We start from the raw sequence: 23,094 nt of genomic DNA, 5'->3' as shown, positions 1-23,094 counted from the left end.
CAGGCGGCAGTGTTTGCTTGTCAAACAATAACATCTGAAAGGGGGCAAGACTGACCAACAGGATTAACCTTGAGTGCAGCTTGGGGCTTTAAGGGAAAGTGTAAGAAATGCCCTGAGTGTTTGTGTGATTACTGCATGAGAAGCCCTCTGTGGCCTTTGGATTATTCAAAATGGAATGATTTAGATATGGCCAGTGCTCCATATCCCCATAGAAGTGTGTGATAATTAAAAGACATTCCAGCTAGACTAAGGGAAGTTCTTGAATGTAGAGAGGTATATATTCCTGGCTAATTTGTTAGTTCTGCCGCCCTCAGAGTGCTAATCTGTCCTCTGTCGCATGTCCACAGGAGGAACGTGTTCACCTGCATCGGCCTGCCGGAGGGAGACCCTAGCTGGGAGAGGAGCTTCTCCCGCTGGCCCTGGGGCATCTGCGACCAGCTGGTGCCCATCCAGACCCGCTTCCACCCCGAGGAGTGGGCCCAGCGCACCAGAGACATGTACAACTGGACCGAGCCACACGACAGGTGCGGTGGTCAGCATGGCGATCTGTGTGAGGGGGGCGGGGCTTGCCGCGGAGGGCCAGCTCTTTGTCTTAGATTGCAGCTGCTCCTGGGAGCGACGGCGTTGTTGTTCGCCCGGCCGCACGTCACAAACAGCTGACTTCATTCGGACATGTGCCCTCTGCAGCTTCCAGCCCAGCTCCTGGGAGAAGGTCGCTAACGAGGAAATGTGGCAGGCCAGGTAAGGTGCCACACGGCCTGGCTGCGCCTATGCGGCACCCCTGCTTCTGCTCATGGCTAACGGCCGTTCTGCTGGATTCAGGATGAAGACAGCCTTCTTCTTGTTTGAGCTGGCAGAGAAGGTTTCAGAGGAGAGCAAGGCCCGGCTCTATGAACTATCCTACCGTGTGAGTTCAGTTACTGGCACTGTTACATATCATACACAAACAGCGGGGCCAGTTATATATGTATACATTTTAATAGAGTCTGGATCTACTCAATGTTTATATGTTTTTATACAATATTTATCGACTGAGACTCCGGCTGTGCTCTTATACTTGGAAATTCTTTTCTGTACATATTATGGATATTGCAATTGACTTACGCAGTTCTTTCGAATCCATAAGTGTTTGCTATACAAAGTTACTCTGCAAATATCCGTCCTCTTTTTGTGATTGACAGTTATATAAGGAAATCGTAGACATGCATGAGAATCACCCCACCAATTGGGACAAGAACCTGGCGCTGGCAAGTGAGAGGCTGCTGAGAGTCGGGGGGCAGGGCCACGACACTGACAGCCTGCTGACTGAGAGCATCGAGTCTTTCGGCCGCTACTTGGACAAGGAGCCCACGGACCCGCAGGCCGAGGCCATCCACACCGCCGTTAACCACCTGCACAAAGAGAGGCAGAGGCTGAGAGCCAGCCGGAGCAGCACCTGAGGCCAGGGTCATGTCCATCGATCACTTTGAGGCGGCCGGAGCCTGTTCAGTGAGCTTTTCCTGTGGGGCCAAACCACTTCTCATGTGTGAGGGTTTCATGTATGAAACTGGCACTGAAGGCAGATGTATGATATGTGTGACATAATGGGGGGGGGGGTGGGGGCACTCAGGTGGGTCGAATCAGTGGCCATGACAGACTTTTCGAAAGCCAATCCCTGTTGCTTGTTATGGAAATATCTAGAGCAGTGCTTCGCAATGCGGTCCTCGGGGACCCACAGACAGTTCACGTTTTTGCTCCCAGCCAGTTCCTGCGAAGGAAGCAAAATTGTGGACTGTCTGGTAGAGAGCTTGGAGGCAACAAAAACATGGACCGGCTGTGGCTCCTCGAGGACCAGATTGGTAAACACTAATCTAGAACATATGCCTTTAGGAGCGGGACTTATGCAGCAGGCCGGCAGGCCGGGCTTTACCAGGCGGTCACTTTAAACGGTCCGGCTGGCCTGCCACTCTGGGTTTTATGGCTGTAATTGTGGCCCCCTGGGACTGCCCGCTGTCCACTTCTCCTCTGACATGTTACTGCCGCCCTCAGAGGGGGTCGGGGATTAGAGCGGCCAGTTAATCTGGGGCAGACTTGCACTAGTGTGGGGCACTTACGCCCCCATCTTGCTGTTGTGATTTAAACGCAAAAAGCTAATGGATGTGATGAGGTTTGGTTTTTTTGACTTGGCACTAATCCCTGGTGGATTTAAAGGAAATATGAAATGTCAGAGCCAGAGACCCTTTTAGAGGCTCCCTGGATGCTGGCCTGTCCGCCCCGTGACGGACTCCCCCAGGGCATTCTGGGAGCACAGGAGCTCAGGTGCAGGCATACCTCTGACTGGACCGGAGGCTGCATGGCAGACTGGCACGCTGGCCTGGATCCCCCAGGTCAGGCTCTGTGGTGTCACTTGCTGGTTTGGTCCAGATCACTAAAGGTTGCTAGTCCTTTTAAAGGGACTAACTAGGTTAAAAACAAGCACCAGCTGTTTGATGATGAGGCTTTGCAGGTACTTCCGGAATGCTTAACACAGGGAACCTTGACTGGTTTTATTCAATGGTCTGTGAATGTTTTTGTAGATGGTATGTGACTGTCACATTTTGCTCATCCTGCCTTTACTGCCTGTGCAACATGCCTGGGTCCCCAGGTAACCTCATAAACTGTGTTCATCTCAGCAGCCTTCAGTACAAATTGCATTTTCCGTATGTTACCCATAATTCCCTGTTTTTTTAATGTCAATGTCCCAGATGGCCAAACGATAAACTTTCAATTTGGAGGGGTGCCGATGTGTATGGGGACGCTACCAGAAGCACAGTCCTGGCTGGCTGTTTATATTATGGTATGACTGAACAAATAAAATACGCCAAGAAATGATTGATAAAAAGAAAAGTGTAATAAACGTGTCCACGTGTCATCACCTGCGTCCGTGTCCCGCTGCATCCCTGCGCTCATATATCATGCCCCTAGTGGCCTGCAGAGGGAAGAGCGCGCTGGCCAGTCAGCCTTAAAGCTCGCTTCCTGAGACTCTGACTCCCCATCGACTTCGGAAGTCGTCCTGTTCGGCGTGGAGCGACGCTGCCAGGGTCTGCCCACCCACTCATTTAAATAACTAAACGAGAAGAAGTGGAAGGCGTACGTGACTCTTTAAGTGAAGGATGGGTGAGCTGCTGCTGCGTTCAGTGCCTGCTGCTGCTCATTAATGTGTCACATGTACTGCTCTGAGTTGGGCATGCTGTTTGCTATAAAGATAAGGCTTCATCCCTTTTCAGACAAGTGTACCAATGTAGATAAATCACAACTTTTCAAATTCGTAATCCTTTTTAAAAATTCCTTCTTTACTCATCCTGGCACCATGTGACATTGTGAATTAAACGATAGCTGTACTTGGGTGACCCAGACCTATTGGCTCTGTGCTGCATGACGTGTGCACGTATAGGAACAGCCCCCCCCCACCCATCACCGGCAGAGCAAACGGCTGCTTCTGACCCTTGGGGCGTTTCACTCTTGGAGTCGGCCAGCGACGGGGAAAATAGAGACCTCATCAAAATGTAATTTTCCGTGAGTTGTAAGAGAAGATCGGTCCGGTCACGGATGGGTCTGTCGCCTTGCGTCATTCCAGGAAAAAAAAAAACCCTGGATTAAACACTCTAATAAAGATGCTTTGCTCTGTATCTCTCTCTCCTCTTGGCTGGTCTTTTCTGCGTAGATGGCAGTGTGCTTGTGTGGGCACCTTCTTCAGGGCCAAATGCTCCACATCAGACTGGGACTTTGACCCATTTCCTTGGGCTTTGTCTCAGGCCTGTAGCAGGACAAGAAAGTCGTCCGTAGGGAGCAGCGAAGGTCCAAACTCCAGATTGGGGGGGGGTTTGGACGGGTGATTAATGTGGAGTTCTGGCTGCCGTCACTAAGCCCCCACCACAGTCGCCCCCTCATGCAATGAGTCCCCATGAAGATTGAGTTGTGTGCAGTGCGTTGGGGCCACACTGGGTGTGTGATGCAGACATTTCAGTGATGACACGCTGGCTGGGGGTGAGTCACACAGTTGGCCTTGAGCTGAGGAGCCCAGTGGTGTCCAGTAATAGCAGAATATCTCCCTGCCCAGGTCCGCTCTCTTTTCATCTCGATTCAATCCCTCCGATTCCTCCGTGGGCTTCCTGCTCTCTCTCCCCCCCCCCCCCACTTCTCTTCCTCGCTCTCCCTCTCTGTCTCTCACTCCCCTCCCCTGCGTGCTCGCAGCTCTGTCGCCGTGAGTGTCAGTTACCCGCCCCGAGTCGGCGAGCTGCTGGGGGATTGTGGGAACCCGTGGAATCGCCGTGACCACGGATGCAGGCAGGGAGCCACGCAAACGCTGGAATGTGGGGCGTGTGAGCAGATAAGGGCCGTGAGCCCAGCCAGGGAAGGGGGGAGCGGGAGGCAGCGAGCGAGCGAGGGGTGTGGGGGGGGGGGGGAGCGAGGGATGCAGGCCCATGAATGGGACTGGAGAGACGGCACCGTAAACAGCCAGGGAGAGAATAGCAGTGGAGAAAAGCATGTGAGAGATGGAAAGCATTGAGAGTGTGTGTGTGTGTGTGTGAGAGGGAGAGAGAGAAAGGGGGGGCACGTTGGAGATGAGAAGCCAGCCTTATTCCTCTTTGCATTTCATTTACATCCCTGGCCGTATCGTCCAATCGGATTGGGAGCAAAGCCCAGGGCTTAGGAGAGGAATAAAGAGAGAAAATGCCTTTGCTGCTCTCATCCTTGCCTGATAATACCCTTCTGTTTCTTCGTGCTCCTCTCTGCTCTCTATAGGCAGATACTGTCCGAAATGCCAGAGGAGAAGCGACACCTCTGCTTGCTGCACGTCTCAGATAGACGGAGCGAGGAAGCAGGCTGAAAGGACGGCTTTGGCTGCCGGGCGCACCGCGCTGCGGGGGGGCATGGGGCGGGTCGGCGTGCGGGGCTGCCCGGAGCTGCTTCCGCCTCTCGCCTTCTGCACACTTTGCAGGCTGGCCCCGAAGCGGGGACACCCGTTTTAACGGCTCGTTTTTGGCGTGACAGCTGCCGTATCCCAGAACCTCTAACAAGGCGCGACGTCGGGATGAAGGCAGAGCCGCTCTCTGAACTCTGCTCTTAATTTATTACCACTTTCCGTAGAATATTTCATCATTGAAGATAACGGTCGCTGTTGTATTACTTTTTTGAAGACTTGATGCCTGCAGTAACGTAGTACTACCTGTTGCATTTTGAAAAATTATGGATTTTAAAAAGTGCAACACATGTAATTAAAGACTTCTGTACCGTCAGGTTGTATGCCAATGGCATGATTATTCATAATAACTAAAAATAACTTCCATTTTTTTAACCTGTTGCCCAGCGATGACAGATCACTATAAACAAGCCTTTCCTTTACAATCATGGTGGTTGTTTCACAAAACCTAACTGCGGACAGCCATGTGTATCCAATGGATGGATGGCCGTGTGACTCCCGTGGTCTTACAGGCCAACCTTACATCACTGTCTGACCATCCTGCCCTGGGCTGTAGCTCCTCCACGGTGTGTCAGTGCTACTGATGACTTTTTCTGTGATGTTGCCATAGAAATTGATGACTTTGCCGGTGGTTTGAGTACAGCTCTGCACAGCTTTTGTTAGTGTATGTTAGCACTGCCCGGCCAAAAAAAGATCATTTGAATTTTAATCAGCAAATACTTCAGAGCTATTGATCATTATTACAGGTAGCAATGTTATGCAGCAATAAAGTGAAGTCAGCTGAGTACCTGAATCTCCTGAATGGTCAGGTTATCCCATCAATGAATTTTTTCTTCCCTAATGCCATGGCCATATTGCAGGACGAGAATGCCAAGATTCATTGGGTCTGAATCCTCAAAGAGTGATTCAGAGAGCGTGAGGAATCATTTTCACACATGAAAGGGCCACCACAGAGTCTTGACCTCAACCCCATTGAAAGTCATTGAGATGTCCAGAAGAAGATTTTGCAGAGTGGTTCAACTCATCAATGCAAGATCTCGCCAAGAAATTAATGCAAATCTGGATGAAAAAAAAATGTTGAGATCTTGCATAGTGGAAATAATGCACTGACAAAAGTGCATGATGATCAAGGCTAAAGGCAGCCCAGCGAAATATTAAAGTGTATGACTTTTTTTTTTTTTTTTTTTTTTTTGAAGTTTTTGGCCAGGCAGTGTATATAATCATACAAAAATCAAAAACAAAAAAAATTCACTGGATTAATACTTGTCCAACATATTTGTATATATTGTATCTTAGATTCAAGAGGAGGATATTAAACTTAAGAGGGTGTCTTTAGTGTTCCACGCTTCCCTGTGTAAGAGTGGCTTCCTGTCTCCATGTCCCTCAGTGTGCCTTGCTGTATTGTGGCTGTGGGTAGCCTATCTGGAGGCCCCAGGGATGTGATGACGGGCGCCGTGCGGTTTCAGTGCCACTAACCCAGCCATAGCTGCCTGCCTGCCTTCTGTACATGCTGCTGGATGATAGCTTGACCACAGGCCTTCGGCTGTATCCCCCTCTGGCACTGTAGGTTCTTTCTGCCCCCCCCCCCCATCTTGGACTCCAAACTCCTTTATAGCCCCATCCTTACCTCTCCTCATCCTCAGTACTCCCTGCTTTTTCATGTAAAACCTTCCTGCACATTGAATCCAGGAGCCAGGGGGTGTTTTGGGGGGGGGGGGGCATTTATCTTGCCCTTTTTAACCTTGGTAATGCTTATTAATTGAGCCTCCTTTCCTGGAGGGTCGCTGTGCTTTGCTGTGGGGCATTGCCACCAGCAGATGGCTTGCAGTCAGTCCTCCTTCCTCTCTCTGCTTGTGTAGAGTGTGTTTCTGTATGTTTTTAGTGCAGTGAGGACAGTGAAACGATATCGTAAGTCAGTGACTATCATATCCTCCATGGTAACTGGTTTTGACTTTCCCCCCAAAAATCGTTTCTGCCCCACCGTAGTGCCTTACTCCGGGTGGGATTGGGGGTGAGGGCGACCGGCTTTGGTCAGCTTTGATACGGTTCCACACTCCTCATATCCCACTCAGGCCTTGGCAACAAATCACATTAAATCGTGCCGTAAGCATCGAACACCGAGTTACCGGACCCTGAGCTGTGCGTCTTGCCACACCGAAGCCCAGAGACCCGGAAAGACAGAGTCACGAGTGTCCCCATAGTGAGGGGGGGGGGGGGTGTGGGCACCGGCTGCATGCTGGATTTATTGCTCCCTGCACCCCCCAAGCTGCCAGGAAGGGAGGGCAGAAAAGGAACCACCACCCCCCCCCCATTCTGCCCATCCTCACATGGGTGCATTTAAATAATTGAGGGGCTAAACAGCCACATTAGGCATGTCTGCGCAGCGCCTATGGCCCCCGGAACGTGCCGGAACGCGCCTGCGGTGACGTCTTTGTCGAACCGGCAGTCTCTGAGTGTGTGTAGGGCAGGCAAAGGGGGAGCACTTTCGCCGGTTGACATGGCTCCCCTCCTCATGCACCCCCCCCCCCCCCCGCCTCTCTCCCTCAAGGTAGTAATTTTGTGCCACGTTAAGAAATTCAGCCCCATTCAGCGCGCCGGCCAGCATTTCCATAATTTGCTGCTTCCTCGGACTGTTGCGGGCCGGCGTGTCTGAGTAGGGGCCCGCGGACAGGCGGGGGCAGCGTGCCGGCTGCCCGTCTGTCACGGCCCGATGCTGTCAGACTGAGGCGGACCGGTGCCCCCCACCCGCTGCCGTTCCCTTACCTCGTGTCAGAGCGCGGATGCCAGCCTCCTGTCTGCTGACGTATTACAAACACGGTGGTGCTGCGCAGCCCGTATGCCCACTGCCAGCACGTGAGGCTGACCGCGGATGCGTACGTGCCTGCGGCGAGCTGCGTGGTCACCGGGGAGTGCCCCGCGTGCTGACGCAGACTCGCACTAATCTGAAAGCTCCCAGTTTACAAATCGAAATCCCGCTATCCAATTCAGCTAATAGAAGGACTTGAATGGGATAACAAGATATTGTGCAATGCCTTGTATAAAGGCTGTAATGCCGTGTGGGTGCTAGTGTGGAGCCTCTGAGGCCAGGCCCCTCCCGGCTGCAGCGATTATGTGGCCCTAGCCGCTGCCTCGGCATGGGAGGGGGCCACCGGTTTCTTCTCAGGGTGTACACTGCTCAGCCATCTACCTCCAGCAAGTCTCTGTGTCCTGCCACCGAGCTAGTGGGCACACAGAAACGCGGGGGGAGAGTACTGCGAGGGCCCCCTGCCAGGGGTGCCTACCATAACCGTGGCGTGTGTGTTTGTTATAGTGTGCGATTGTCTTATTAGGGACAGGGTGCCTATGACTAGGTGTGTGTTTACGTATGTTTGGGGGTATATTTAGGTTATGTTCATGCACGTGAGTATGTTTGTGAGAGGCTGTGTCAGTCTATACATCTCCTGAATGCCTACAGGTGGACAGCATTATTTTGGGGGGTAATTTGAGTTGGTGTGAGTGTGGTGCCCCTGCTCCTGTGCTCAGAGTGTGGGGTTTCAAAATATTATCCTTAATTAATCGGCGGCTTCCACACAGGTCAAACAAAGCAAGGGCGCTTGAAACTGCTATGAAGGAAGATGTGATCCCATTAGGACTGCCGTTGGACCTTCGGACACGGCTCTTGACATGCCGCAACCAGTGATTACGCAGTGGTATGGAAAAGGGGCAGGTGGTGAGGAATGCGGGATTCTGGGATTTTGGGTAGCGCTCACGTCAGGTTAGTAAGGGCTGCTGTTGAGTAACAAGGAGGATCACAGTGTGTGTTCAGTTTAGCCTGATGTCTGTTTGGCTGTGTGTGTGAGTCCCAACCCTCATGCTTTTAAACATGTGTCTGTGTGTGTTTGTTTTTGGGGTCGGCAGTCCCCTGTTTTGCAGGGACTGCATGTTACATGTGTGTTCCTGGGTGTATCATATCTGGTGTGTCTGTCCACTGGGGAGGCCTGATCAGCAGTCTGCAGTATGTGGTGCGTCTGTCCACTGGGGAGGCCTGATCAGCAGTCTGCAGGCCCCCTGTGGAGGGGCTAGGGGGATTAGGGCTAAATCCTGCCCTGCCAGATGGGCGCCACGCTCCCAGCAGCACACCCCCACCTGCCCCCCCTCCCTCAGGCAAGGCTAGCCCCTGGACACTAGGATCCCAGCCCAGGAGTGAAGGCAAGTGGGGGGGGGGGGCTCCCTAACATGTATTCCCCACATAACCCAGCAGTGAGACGGGTGGGCTGTTGGTCGCTGCGCAACAGGTCCATGTGGTAACAGTGTTCCAGCTCTCTGGAGTTGTTCTTTAGCGCTTGGGAATGAATGTACAGGGGGATTGTGGGAAAATGAAGTCGTCTGGCCTATCAGTGCAATCTAGAGAAGACAAACAAACTGAGTGTAAACTGTTTGCTGTTTTTGGTTCAGGTGTCCAGCAGATAGGGTAGCACTGAACGACTTTAATCAAAAGGCAGCCCGTTATAATTCCAAGACAGGACCTGCTGTAGAATCATTGAACCAGGTACTTACCCTGAGTATTTTGTCAGCAACACAACCATCCATCCATTTTCTGTAATCGCTTGTCCTATTCAGGGTCACAGAGGGTCGCATAGGCTACAGGTTCAAGGCAGGGAATAACCCAGGATGGGGTGCCAACCCATCGCGGGGCACACACACTCACACACTGTTCACTCACATAAGCACACCTACGGGCAGTTTGGTGACTCCAGTTAACCTCAGCATGTTTTTGGACTGTGGGGGGGAAACTGGAGAACCCAGAAGAAACCCCACGACGACACGGGGAGAACATGGCGGAGACTTGAACCCTGGCCCCAGCAATTTGAGGCAACAGTGGTAACCATGGTGAGACTGTGCTGCCCCTAGCAAAGCAGCCAAAAGACCCAATGTTGGGTAAGTCGCCTTTACGGGTGGCTGTTGGATACAGTGGTGATATCACACATACTGTTGGGTTCTGTAAGTCATGGACACCCTTGCTGGTCCTCAGCTCTCCTGAGATCTGTCCTGCACCAGTGATCTTCAGTTCTTCTGGGCTCTTTCTTCAGCTAAGAGGAGGATACTAACCTCCAGGTAAGTCCCCTCTCTCCTCACAAGTGCCTTTAGTGGACTGTCATACGTTCCAGTTGCTCAGGTCAGCACTAATTCCAGCTTCGCTTGTTAATCAGCATATTTCTCAGCCTGATCCAGGAAGGTGAGGCTGGATCTATGTCAGCGTCTGATCTCAGAAGATCAGGAAAGCGCAGACTTTGATGCCATTTTTAAATCTGGTGTGTGGTCGGGTGAATGGTTCGCTTCCAAACACTCATCACTGAAAATCATATTCATGCGTTATTCTTTTGGAACCAGAAAAATAACGCAGTGCCTTTGCAAGCCCAGAGAAACGGCCACTTATCAACATTAACTCCCCTGCCTTGCGAGGCCCTGTGTCGAGAAAGTGGGCGTGTAACAGCCTCCCGAATCATCTGTGCGGATCTGAAATACACTTGGGACGATAGAGCATCATTTGTACGCATCATCCGATTCCATTTATTCACTGAAATCCCTCTTTAGGTCTTATCTGATCCAGGCTCTGCTCTCGCCCATAATTTAATCCTGCCACGGCAAACTTCACAGGACTATTTTAAAAGACTTGCTTTTCCTCACTTGACCCAGTCTCCTCTGGCCTTGGTCGCCCCCCCGCCCACCCCGAATGTTATGTTCAGAGGCTTTCAAGTGTGCCCAATTTAAAATCTTCTGGTTTTCCTGAACTTTGAACTCCAGAATCCATTTGGAGCATGAAATTCCCCATGCACATCCCTGGAGAAGTCCCATTGGATTGTAAATGTCCATGTCGCACAGAAAACGTGTCACAAACCTACAGAAATGACTCTGGTTGATATTTTTTGATGTGGCTTTGCCTGCATGACACCTTATTAATTTGATTGTAAATAAATTTTAAGTACAATCGATTATTCCTTCAGTAAGGGTGCAGCTAGCCTGGCTGATAAGAATCTTCATTTGCGTTCTGAACCTTGCTGGTTCATGTCCTATGAAAGTAGCTTTTGTGACAGTTAAACTGGTTTTTCCCGTGTGTATTGATGCTTAAAATTTGGACAAAAGGCTACTCAAAATGGGCTCTGCTTCTGCAGTATCAGCTGAGGAAAAGAGAGTGTGGAAGGAGTTTCCGGAGAGCACAGCAACCTGTGTCGCAGGCACAGACACGCAGCGGCACATTCCTCACCCCCACAGCACAGAGTCTCAACTTGTCACGTGCCCCCGCTTCACTGGTTCCCAGGTCAAGATGAGGGTGTGAGCGATCATGGGTTTGGGGATGATTGGCTACTTTTTTCCTGATCAGCCATTTCCATTTGATTGCAGGCTTCACTGCCAGAGAGACACAGCCCTCAAACCTGTAGAACATTTTTGTTTTGTGGCAAGAGATTCGCCCGTTGGGAATGTGATTACAAAGGCGGGGATACCGATTGGCATGGCATCTTGCTGGCGTGTCCATGGTGACCGTAGTCAGGCGTCTTTCTGCACCGTTGTTATAATCCCCCAGCTCTCTGACCTGTTTACCCCAGCCCACCTGCATCGGGCTGCCTCAGTGCCTCAGTGCCTCAGTACCGGTGGCCCATGGACCTCTGCAGCTGCACTCCAGAGAATACCTGGAAACTGATTACAAGGGACATGTGTAAATAAATACGTTCCTTTAAACACCCCTTTCAACAAACCAAGTTTCCAACTTTAGGTTTTCTCTCTGTCCTGTCCTTCCTTAAAAACTTTAGTGGCCACGCCCCTGCCCCCTGTGATGTCACTTCCTCCGTAAAAGGCAGAGTCCTGTGCAGAGACCCTGCGAGTCAGAGCGACTGAAGGAAGACGCGCTGTTGTTCTTGAAAAGCTGTGTTTATCCGGGATTAGAGACTCAAAAATGTTAATAATTGTTGCTCAAAGAACTGCAGAGAGGCGCTTTCCTAATCCCGTAATCAGGCATTACACCTCTGAGTGTGCCCGCACCCCAGCGCTTCTGAGCCCCCGCCATGCTTTCCACTGCCGACTGCCCTTCGCTCACCCCTTCTGCCAGCCAACACCCCCTCCTCCATCCCACACGGCCCTCTCTGCCTCCATGCCACTTTGCACCATCCCTATCCCCCCCCCACCTGTGTTTTTGGGCATTGATAAGTAATGGCCCCACTGACAGCCTGGTACCTGGGGTGGTCTGGCGCCCGATAGCATGCAGACATGCAGAATCCCCTCCCACGGAGACGTGCCTGCCCACAGACATACCGGTCATAACATATAGCCCTCTAGTGACCCCCAGTGCGAGGGCCATCCTGGTGGCAAATGAGCTGAGGCCTTTGTCGCACCCTGCCGGGAGGCTGTGACACAGACCACTGCATCTCCAGTGTTGGGGAGGGGGGGGTGAAGCATTTGGCTCTCCCACTGTTCCTGCTCTAAGGTATCTAAAGGCCTAAGGTGTTCTTCAGCGCCCTCTCCTGGCCGGAGGCTGGGTGTGGGGTGTGGGCCCCTCTTGGCTCAACCCAGCCCTGTCAATAACAGACAGACGGCATGCTGGGGGCCCAATTGGTACCCTTTCAGAGGGCAGCGGGGTTGCAGAAACATTATTCCTGGGTGTGTCCGTGGCCCGCAGCAGTCTGGGTCTGGAGGTCTTCATAGCTGCTGAAGTCAGGTTTGTGTCACACAGCCCCTTCAGATGAGACAGAAACCCGCTGAGGCTGACTGACAGGGGGGGCAGGGGGCTGATCTTTAATAATGTTAGAAAAAAAGCTCCGAAAATACTGCTCTGATGATGCCACACTGAGTCTTAGTATGTTTCACCAAGTTACACTGTTTGTATGAACATTTCTGAAGGAAAAGGGAATTTTAAATTGAAGGAACTTCAGGGACCATTGTAATAATAATAATAATAATAATAATAATAATAATTATTATTATTATTATTGTAAAAATGAAGGTGATTCCAGGATTAATTTCCACCACTCATCAGAGGCTGATCAGGTTCTCTTTTGGGTTAAAATGATGCCTTTGGCAGAATGTGTCTTTCAGCTTGATTATAAGTTGGGGTTAGATGTCTTGTTTTCCACGCGCAGACCCATTGTTTGGAGGAAACGCGTGTTTGTTTGTTATCCCTCCTCCTTGTCCACTGCTGTCCTGGACGGGGTGAGGCGTGAGATCAGCTCTGCGGGGATTAACCTGGGGAATTTAATTAGTGAAGCTGTCGTCCCTGCCCTTAACAATTCAATCTCCCCCGGCTGGGTTGGGTCTGGGCCTGTGACGGGCCGGCGACACGAGGTGCTTGTTGGGGATGGGGGTGGGGAGCCATACATGTTTCACAAACAGATTAGTCCAGCAGCTTGAGGCCCCCCAATGGGGGGGGGGATGCTTGGAGGATGGGTTAGAGATGCACAGCAGATCGGCTGGAGTTGGGGGGGGGGGGGCTGCCCTGAGTGTGTGCCAGCTCATAGTGGCATGCCCTCCCACCCTCTCCACGCCACAACCAGCCCCCGCCAACCCCCACCCACAGCCCACTGGTTTTGTGCTGGGATGGGTGGCTGACGTTCACTTGGAGCCCTTGCAGCTCAGTCTGAAGGCCACACTGCTGCACTGTAATCCCCATGCTAAGCTCCCCATTAACCCATCTGGGACCCTCCCCCAAAATACCCCTGACCCCAAATACATAAATGTGCACATGATTATTTCGTCCACCCCAAGTAGGAAATGTGCTTCGCCTCGTGGGCACCTGCCACACGCTTGCCGAGAGAGATCACAGCGACGAGCTGGTACTGAGGCACGTAGCCACGTGATGCTACCCTGCATGTGGGTCTGAGCCTTAAACTGGCTGCCTCTTGGTAAAAGCATGATATTCACCAGTTTCCTGCAGGCCTTGGCTGGTGGCCTTACTGCCCAAACTCCTCTGTCCACAGTGATCCTTCCTAACCCCCCCCCCCCCTTCATGTCTCCTTTAAGGGAGGCACACAACTGAGCAAGTGACCAGGCTAGATGATGTGTCTTTCAAAATAATATCCCATAATTCCATCAATGTTCTCTCAAGCAGCAGGTGGTTTGATGGTACTCTGTTAGTACTGTGTTGGTACTCTGTTAGTACTGTGTTGGTACTCTGTTAGTACTGTGTTGGTACTCTGTTAGTACTGTGTTGGTAGCTTTTTCTCTGTAATTCCTTTTATATTTATATAAAGTGCAAGTAACATGTTATCAGGGTAAATCAGGCTAAGCCACAATGGGATTTTCAGACCACTTGTGTCTAGATGTGAAACTGTGTTTATTGTCTTTTAGGAGCTTGCAGTCGAGCTTTCTGAGGCTGTAAGCTGGCACGTAGAAATCTGAAAACTGCCCCATTGTGTGTTTTTGGAACGTGAAAGTCATCTCTGTCATCTTCATTATTGCAGGAAAAAAAACAGCAAACATGGCACATTAACTCATAACTGAAGTCAACCGAATTTGCCGTTGAAGGACACAGATGTCTATGTGGGAATGTAGGTTTGTGGAGGGGCCTGACGGGGGGGGTTTCCGTGGGCATAGGCATCAGAGGGAGGAGGGGCAGTTGGAACAAGGGAAGAGCCCTGCTGTGCTTACAGGCAGGGGGGTGGGGGGGGATGGACCACTTGTTCACCTTCTCTTTCCTCACCACCCCCCAACTCCCCAGTGGACCAGCCCACTCCTCATGCCTCCCTCCATTCAACACTGTGTTGGTGTGCCACTAATTAAGGCAGTGGGGTCTTAACGAGCTGGGGCCCGGGCTCATTAGTGAGCCTGTTCCGCCACCCCCCTTACAAGAAGGGTTAGCCCTATGGGGACCATAGAGAACAGCTGATCCAATCAGCCGCCCCCCCTTCCCTGTACAGGAGTGAAGGACTCGCTCCGCATGTACTGACACAGTGCCACCAGCCCCCACCAACCTGCTCCCGACCCCTGAATGCACACATGACCACAGACAGTCATGATCTTACAATCACTTAAGATGCCCTTTAAAAGCTTACTGCTGGCTTGTATATACAGTGAAGTAGCCTGTGGTCTCAGTCATGTTCGACCAGCCATGTCTACCAAGAATACGACGGTGGTCACAGTGTCCTAAATTTGCGGAAACTCGTTAGAGTACAGAATATCGCTTAAACTATTGCAGTCCAAGGTATCTATTTGGTAATACATATATTTAAAAAAAATGCAATTCATCTTCCTTTCTTACATGAAAATTAATTTGTCATTTTTATAAACTTTACATATATGATTTTATTGGTAATTTAAAGTTTTTCATGTTAAAAACTTACTATATCTATTCATTAAATTATAAAATATTTCTGACCTGTTATTTTTTTCAATTTTTGTAGATACATTCATAGAGAGAGAGATGGATGTATATATTAGTATTGATATATTTTAATATATATGTATCTTGTTGTTTTTACTGTCATTACTGTTGAGAGACCCTTTTGTCTCACTTGTTCGGTCAGCCCCGGCCATGCCCACGCCCCCCCCCCAGCAGCTCAGCTGTCCGCCTGCCCTCTGCTTGCCTCTTCCTTTTTAATGGAAATGGCCAAACAAATGCCTGTTTTTGTTTACGAAAGTAGGCCAAAGAGCCACCGGCGGGTGAGAGGGGAGTCGTGGGCCGGGGCAAGCTGCCCTCACACGCGCAGACTGAGCACAGACACGTCACAGCAAACAAAGGCAACAATGAGTCCAGACCGGACGTGCGTTTGGGGGGCACCTGGGCAGCACAGGAAGCTGCACTCACAGGCACAGAGGCAAATAACACACACACACACACACACACACAAACCAGTGTTTGCCACATGTCTCACTGCATATATGAGAAACACATGGCAAAGACCAGAAAGATCCTAAATCTGGGTGTTTAAGTACATATTCACAAACGTGTACCTGTTTGCTATAGAGACATAAATAGCTCTTATAAGGTTTTATAATCTGGAAAAGTTAGAAAAAAATTAATATGATACAGAGATGTACAGTTATATATACATATAAATAAAATACAGGATGTGCAGTATTTGTAGTGCCAGTCACTACCGGTACATTATAAGGTGCCAGTATGCAGGAAATGTTCCCAGTAATCTTCAGAGAAAAACCCACTTCAAGTACTGAGTATGTGTGTAATATACAGTCTTTGAGACGCTGAATATATGTGAAGATACTACATTGTATTATTGACATGGAAGCATGTTTACCTTGAATTTCATCTCCAGTCGGTTTTTAATCAGTTTTCATTTTTAAAAAGCACACACGTGTTTACCTTCAGGAATAACAGAGGCTGGCCTGCACTCCCTCTCCAGTGTATTTGCTCTACTATATTTTTATTGATGTTTGCGTAATCCACTTTTTTTCTTAATCCGCAATCCAGGTGGTGGGGATGTGGTGCTGGGGCCCAGGGCTCTGCCTGGATGTGATGTGACATCACTACAGACGCCCTCAGCCCCTACCGGGGGCATGAAGCCGACCCAACGCATAACCAGGCTGAGACTCTCTAATAACGAACGCACACGTTTAACCCAGCACAAGATGGCATGACCTCCTTGAGGTTTTTGCTTTTCTTTTTCTACATTTATCAGTATTTCCAGTATTTTCATGTGCATGCCCAACACTTATGACAAATTATAATCATTTATAAACAGACTGTGCCTAATACCTTCTGTGGTTGTAGTTATATAAGGGGAAATGAAGTTCTGTCCATGTTTTTCTTCCATTTATAGCTGCAAAAGCAGCTTTAAGACTCTCCCCGGTCTGCTGCGTTGACCCTGCATCTCGTTTGTCTCTATAGTGTGATCCTGCATAGCTGAGAGTGTCAGTGCTGCAGTAATGTGAGGCACAGGGAATCTTCTACAGATGAACTGCCTGTCTGGCTGGATCCCATCTTCCTCGTAGCTGAGCCTAAAAGCGTGCACACCACTGCTGGTTATTATGAAAAAATCAGTACTATATGCAGGCTATCATTGACTGATCTGTGATGTCCTATGATGCGCACCATGTGAGTATAGACCTCACGGAGGCACACCTGTGCTCATCAGGCAGTCAAATTAGTGCCCTTTAGTTTCAGAGTTTGAATCCCGTTCCCCCCATGGTCTACAAGATCTACCAAGGGGGACCTATTGGTAGGATTTACCCCATAAAATAATCCCGCTGAAATTTAACCATTTATGTCCTCAGAAACTGGAGAAGGCAGTAGGGGTAGGAGTAGGTATCTGATCCACACCATGATGTACAGGAGAGAAGATCATGGCTCACATTCGCTGCGCCTCTCATCCAAAGTGTAGAACTGTACCGTAGTCAAACTTATGAAGGGCTTCTATAACCCCCCACCCACGATGTGTCATGGTAGGTTCCAGAGTCCCGTTGCATGTAACATAAGGGGCTCAGCTTCTCAAACTGCATGTACCAAAGAGTAAGACTCACCTTCCCAAAGCTCAGGTGCATCATGGGTGACTTTGTTGTCTCAATTAAGTATAAATGTAAAAAAGTGTTTTTTTTCTGTAATTAGGCTTTCAGTTTTTATACTTCTTAAGTTCTAATGACAGGACAATAGCTTGTTTCTGCGCCTCAGATACAGACTTGCTGTGACGATGCCACATCAATGGAGCAAAGAGCTCCTTAATGTGTTTGACACCCTTCATGTCACTAGCGGCACGCAAGACACACGCACAAAGGCATGTGACACGGTAGGCGGAGCTCTGGCAGCTTCCTGTTGTCCCCCTCCCAGGAAAGCAGGCCTCTTTTTCCAGGCCTGGGTAATGTCTGCCTGGTGCTGGAGGAGCTGGTGCGGCACGTGTTCTCAGAACCCGTCTGCACGGTCCAGACAGGTAGGCATGGAGAAGTAGCGGTGCTGGTGGCGGTGATGGCTGGGGGGGTGGGGGTGGGGGGAGGGGGGGGGTTGTTTGGAGTGCATCTGTCTCCATGCCTGGCGACTACCTCGCTTAGCCACCTCCCCATCTGCTCTCTGGAGAGAGGGAGGGTGGAGACCAGGAGAGAGAAAATAAAAAAGACGAGAGGAAGTCGAGGTTGACAGGAGGAGCAAGAGAGGAAATGAGAACCAGGCCAGATTGACACACAGGGATGACAGATTTGTGAAGAGGTAGACAATGGGGGGAAGGGGGGGGGGGCATTTCTTGTTCATAACCCCTTAAGTACATGGCCCATAGTAGACATCCTGGCAGGCAGCCAGTGAGGGGGTTCGCATGAATGGGGAGTATCTCCACAAATCGAGTGCCGGTTTACCCCGGACATCTGCACCGGTTAAGAGGGCAAAAAGCCACAAAATGAGGCCCTTGTTTTCCTGCATGTGGGGCATTCTACTGAACAGGTGTATTCCGCACAGGCGCAAAAGAACAGCATGCTCACATGCCGAGGACAATGGACCTCAGACTGCTTCATCAGCCAGTCAATGGGTGCGACCTTCAGGCTAAACAAGCATGTCAATGACATAGATGTCAACTGCCCCAAAAGGGACTTGCATCATAATTGGGTCTCAAAGTACCTTTGGAATATGTCACAGCACCATGTTTAGTCTGCTCAAAACCACATTTCTTTTGTGGTTTATTTATTCATTTTCCTTTTTGTTATTTCAGGGGGGTGCAGTTTATAATCAAGTTGTAAATTCATATGAACTGATGCCTTAGTGTGTTCTAGCCCAGTTTCGGCCTGCGGGTGACCAGAGTCACGATAAGAATAATACTGTCTCGTCTGGGTGGGAGGGGTCCGGGTCTGGGGGGCCAGGACCTGAGGAGCGTGCACGGTGAGATGATTGTGAGCAGGAGGGCCACACTCCCCATCCTGCCTAATCCTGTCTTAGCTCAGCGGGGGGGGGGAAGCGGGCGGCGGCTGGCGGGGGTGTGACAGCTGGAGCCGCGTACCCCAACCTCACACAGTAAAATAATTAAAACCCTCAAAATGAAATGAGTCTGGGTCTCCTGCAAGAGGAGGATAGCTAAAGGGACATTCTCCTGTCCTCTTTCCCTCCGTCTTCTCCTACTGGCCCTATAGCTCTGCCAGTGTGCAGTATCTCTTTCTAGTTTCTAAAATCCCAGAACTCCATTTCCCAGAATGCACAGTTAAAAGTCCCCTCACTTCCCAGCCATTTATTATGCTGTTCAGACTTTTAACAGAGCCTCACCAACTATGTCTATGACTGCCTGTCTGTCTCACATGACAGCTCGTCTATCTCTTCGGCTATTGTATATCTTCCCTTGTCACTATAGGGTCCAATGTGCTGGCAAAGTCTGCGGAGATGAGCTCCTCCACGTTGACCACCGTGGAAGCTGAGGACATCCTTTGGTGATCGTGTCCTCCCCACTGATTCAGAAAGTGGCCTTGGGGTGTGACAGTATATTCTGATCCAGCCACAATTAAACCCTCGGGACAAACTCAGAGCTTTTGCTGAGCTCGCTGGAAATGAGGCAAGTACCAGAAACGAGTCTAGATCTTAACTGCATCCTGAAATGCAGGATCAGGTTACAGCAGCCTTTGATGGAGATAATGAGGTATTCCTGGGGGTGCACTCTTCCCCTCCATCCTCAACAATTTGCAGCCTTTTGAAGACCAATTACGAGCTCACAGCACACTGCATAAGGAAATGACATAAGGGCCGTGTTGTGATGCCCCATAGCAGAGCGACAGAGTCTTTGTCATAAAAAGGACACTATCTGCTCTGAGAACATCCAGGCAAAAATGCTTAAGCAAGCCTTTCTTCATATGCACAAATAAACACTTAATTCCAAAACACCAGCAGCCACTACACTATTTTGGCTTTTTAAGTACCCGTAAAAAAAAGCGTCCAAAAAATATCAAACCCTTCAGCGTATACTGGTGCCCTGTCCATCGTGTATCCCTCCTGTATCACTGTGGTGCTCCTCAGTACTTTTATGTAAATATGTGACTCTTTGAAGTGTAACAGAAACACGACTACTACTACTACTACTAAAGAAATAACGTTTAGTTACTATTAATAGGAGCGTGATCGTTGGTGTTTTAGTGAATGCCGTGTAATTTAGTAGTTTTGTTATCAGTTGCATTATGAATGAACAAGAATGTGCATTTAAAAATGAAGCAGAAGGGAGCCCGTTCGTTTGTGTAACCGCCATGAAAATGAAAGGACAGTCGGGCGCCGCCAATAATGCTCGCGAACGCTGACTCATCGAGAGCGAGCTGCTGCGGTCGTATCCCGAACAACTCAAAGTAACAGTTGTCCATCTAGGGGGTCCCTCGGCTATAATCTGTTTGTCTCATCTAATTAATTACTATTTCCTGGTACGCTTTCTCGCGAGTGTATCTTGTTTGCAGGGGCTTAAGAGGCACAGAGACTTCATTAGAAAGGTGTAAATTATGGGAGAGACCTCTTTGTGCACCTGCTTAATTGGGCTAATGAAGAGCCTCGGTGGGCTCGTAGCTCTGCTTATTGACGGTCTGGGCGAAAAAGGAGCGGTAATTAAATCTAAAAAGCCCAGTCTCATCCTTTTCTCCCGGTCTCACGGTAACAAGGCGAGTACATATGCGGCGTGACTGCGAAGCCTCTTCCACTCCATTTGCCATCTCTGTTGATCGGTAATAGTATGCATCCCTCCGCCCATTATTGTTTTATGTGACCGAAGTTAATTTTATTAAGGACCATGTATTTATATGGTTACTGATCACAAGAAAGCAAGCAACGTGGGGGAAGCACGATCTGCGGGGGGGGGGGGGCGCCCCTCGCCCCTCGCCCGGCCAACAGGTCCCTGGTCTTGCTGTTTTCCCGCGGCATTGATTATAGTATTTTATAAAACATTTCTTTGTCTAATACAAAACTACATACATTTAATGTAAAAATAAGCAATTGCAAATATTAATTTTTGCAATTGACATTTGTACGTCATTTGCACCACGAGCGTCTCTGTTCCTTTTGGTAAAACGCTAACGGTTAGTAGCTCTATGGCCTTTGTTACAGGTTCATTAAGAAATAAAGGAACCTTTATGGCAGAGGTTTGTGTGCCTACTTGAAGTTGTCGTGGCTCGCTGTCAAGTACTCTTCATCAAAGGAGGGACAGGCCCGACATAATTACTGGGTTATTTAAACTTTATCAGCTCGAGTAATTGTTCTAGATATCTACAAGAACAAATACTTAAGTCCTGTTGATTTGCTTTCTTGCACGATCTAAAAAGATCTTCCGTCGTAACACAGGCTAAATAATATGGTAAAAATAAGTATTAATTGTAGATTATGTTAGGCTATATATTTACAAAATGCAATAGTTTTAAAAGAAACTTTCAGGGGGAAATGCTGGTAAAGAATAAGATCAATTTAAAAACGCTAATTAGCGTATGTCCATAAACAAACATGGGGGATGGTACTTGCGATTGCAGATAAGATAATTGAGGGCCATTAACTGCGCATTTTGCTGATAAAATTAACACCTGTAAACAGATGCACCTATTAGATGGATTAAGGTTTGATTTGCGGGCTTATCGAACACGACAGCCACACCCACTGCACCAAAATATACATGGCACTACACATTAGATTAGTTTTCAAGTAAGCGAACTTGGTTGAAATATCATTTCATCTGCAGTTACTGCATTAGAGGATTCAAGAAACACCACCGAACAGAAAAATAATTGTTATAATTTAGCAAAGCTAGTATGTCAGCAATTTGTGGGATATTTAAGTGATTTACTTTGAGTACTATATCCTCCTGAGACCCAAGGAAGGAAGTGTCCTTCAATTCTAGGTTTTTTTGTCTTTGGAGGAAATAAGACATCTTACAATTTAGATTTTTTCAATTTTATTTTTATTTTCAATTTCACAGCAATAAATATGTTTCCTTACATCAGTGAAAAGATAGATGCAAAAACAAAATGTCCACTACAATGGACATAAATGAATGGGTGGGGTCTCAGGAGGATAAGATTCAGTTTCACAACAATGAATAAGTCCATTAATTTCAGGCGGCATATCTTGTACTCCTAAAGAGAATCGTGGTAGGAATCTAACTTGTCTGTTTGTTACTGTTTTACACTCACTATTCTGCAGAGGGAAAGGCGTTGTTTCTTTGAACGACAGCAATTAGTTACCTATGTCAAAAATCGGTGCGAATATTTAAAATCTGATTTTATCTCCTGAAACCATTAGTTAAAGAAATTGTGCGATGCATGAAAAGTTTAATGTGCAACTCGTTTTGGAGGGACTAAATTTGCCTGTAGGTGTCAGTCTTGATCACGTGGCTGTTGTGTACGCAGTATTTGGGGATTTTCGGTAGTATAGTCCACACATTCGCCTGTCACATAATGTCATACAGCATGTGAATTTACGGCGATTAGTGAGTTTTTAGACACTTTCAGCGGGATTCCTCCGCCTGGTGGGCGGACTGGAAACCATTAGGGCCATCCACTCGGAATGTTTACTGATGAGGCGATTATCACTTGGCCGGACCCAATTTGGACGTTATACTCTCCAAGAGGCATTGGTGTGTAGGGTGTTTGCAGTGTATTGTCACTAGAAGCATATAATCTTATATCAAAATATTTCCATTTGCCTTTATGAGAAACAATTAATCGATGTCCATTCACGGTGAATGGCGATGCTATCTGTACCCTCTTCAATAACTAGGTATTACGTTTGCGGAGAGGACTAATATTAAAATGTTACGTTTTGACGTACCTCGAGAATGCCTACTTATGTCAGTTTTCTTAATTTCCGAATAAAACAATATTGATATTTTAAGCATAATGGGAAACATTTATCCCGCCCCTTCACTTTTTAAATTGATTTGCTTGCCAAACAATACTTCTCTCAAAATAAGAATTATGGTCTTTGAAACTCACCCTCAAAAGCATATTTTATTAATAAGGTAGAGCAATTACATAACTACAATTTAGTTAAGTCATAAAAATAAAACATCATACATATACAGTCTACTTTAACAAGGACGTTTTTGTAATTCCAGATTTCCAGTAATAACATATTGCTTAATATACTTTTTATATAACAATCAGTTCTCGAGGTCTAAAAGGAATTTCTGATTCAGTATAACGCAAAGAAGTTTACGCAGAATCCGGTTATCATGAGTATGGTAATTTTGAAAATCAATTAGTCGCCCGGTTAATTTTTATTTTCCGGAATTCCTGTAATATGATCA

The 23,094-nt window shown here is 48.5% G+C and overlaps 1 protein-coding gene across 11 annotated transcripts in view; it reads left to right on the top strand.

Moving 5' to 3' along the window:
- tmem260 (transmembrane protein 260) overlaps positions 1-23,094 on the top strand; it is a 69,875-nt gene that overhangs the window by 23,898 nt on the left and 22,883 nt on the right. For 6 of the 11 annotated variants that reach the window (XR_002840234.2, XR_011982580.1, XR_011982581.1 and 3 more), the window contains exons 13-24: positions 348-524; positions 688-741; positions 823-907; positions 1,182-1,488; positions 9,377-9,470; positions 9,721-9,859; positions 9,954-10,036; positions 16,338-16,514; positions 16,755-16,961; positions 17,141-17,308; positions 17,613-17,790; positions 19,186-19,383. Coding sequence is in view for 1 of the 11 variants with exons in the window: in XM_023828474.2 (XP_023684242.2) it covers positions 348-524; positions 688-741; positions 823-907; positions 1,182-1,439 (574 nt within the window). In the remaining 10 variants the exon portion in view is untranslated. Of the gene's footprint in view, positions 1-347; positions 525-687; positions 742-822; positions 908-1,181; positions 3,648-8,515; positions 8,632-8,839; positions 9,133-9,376; positions 9,471-9,720; positions 9,860-9,953; positions 10,037-16,337; positions 16,515-16,754; positions 16,962-17,140; positions 17,309-17,612; positions 17,791-17,933; positions 18,063-19,185; positions 19,384-23,094 lie in introns of those variants that run through there. The other 5 variants (XR_002840235.2, XR_002840236.2, XR_002840237.2 and 2 more) reach the window with 5 other exon arrangements.

Source organism: Paramormyrops kingsleyae, chromosome 14, assembly GCF_048594095.1.
Source record: "Paramormyrops kingsleyae isolate MSU_618 chromosome 14, PKINGS_0.4, whole genome shotgun sequence".
In the NCBI taxonomy this organism is placed as follows: Eukaryota; Metazoa; Chordata; class Actinopteri; order Osteoglossiformes; family Mormyridae; genus Paramormyrops; species Paramormyrops kingsleyae.
Note: the sequence above shows the minus strand (reverse complement) of the source record. Positions and strands in the feature narration are given on the sequence as shown.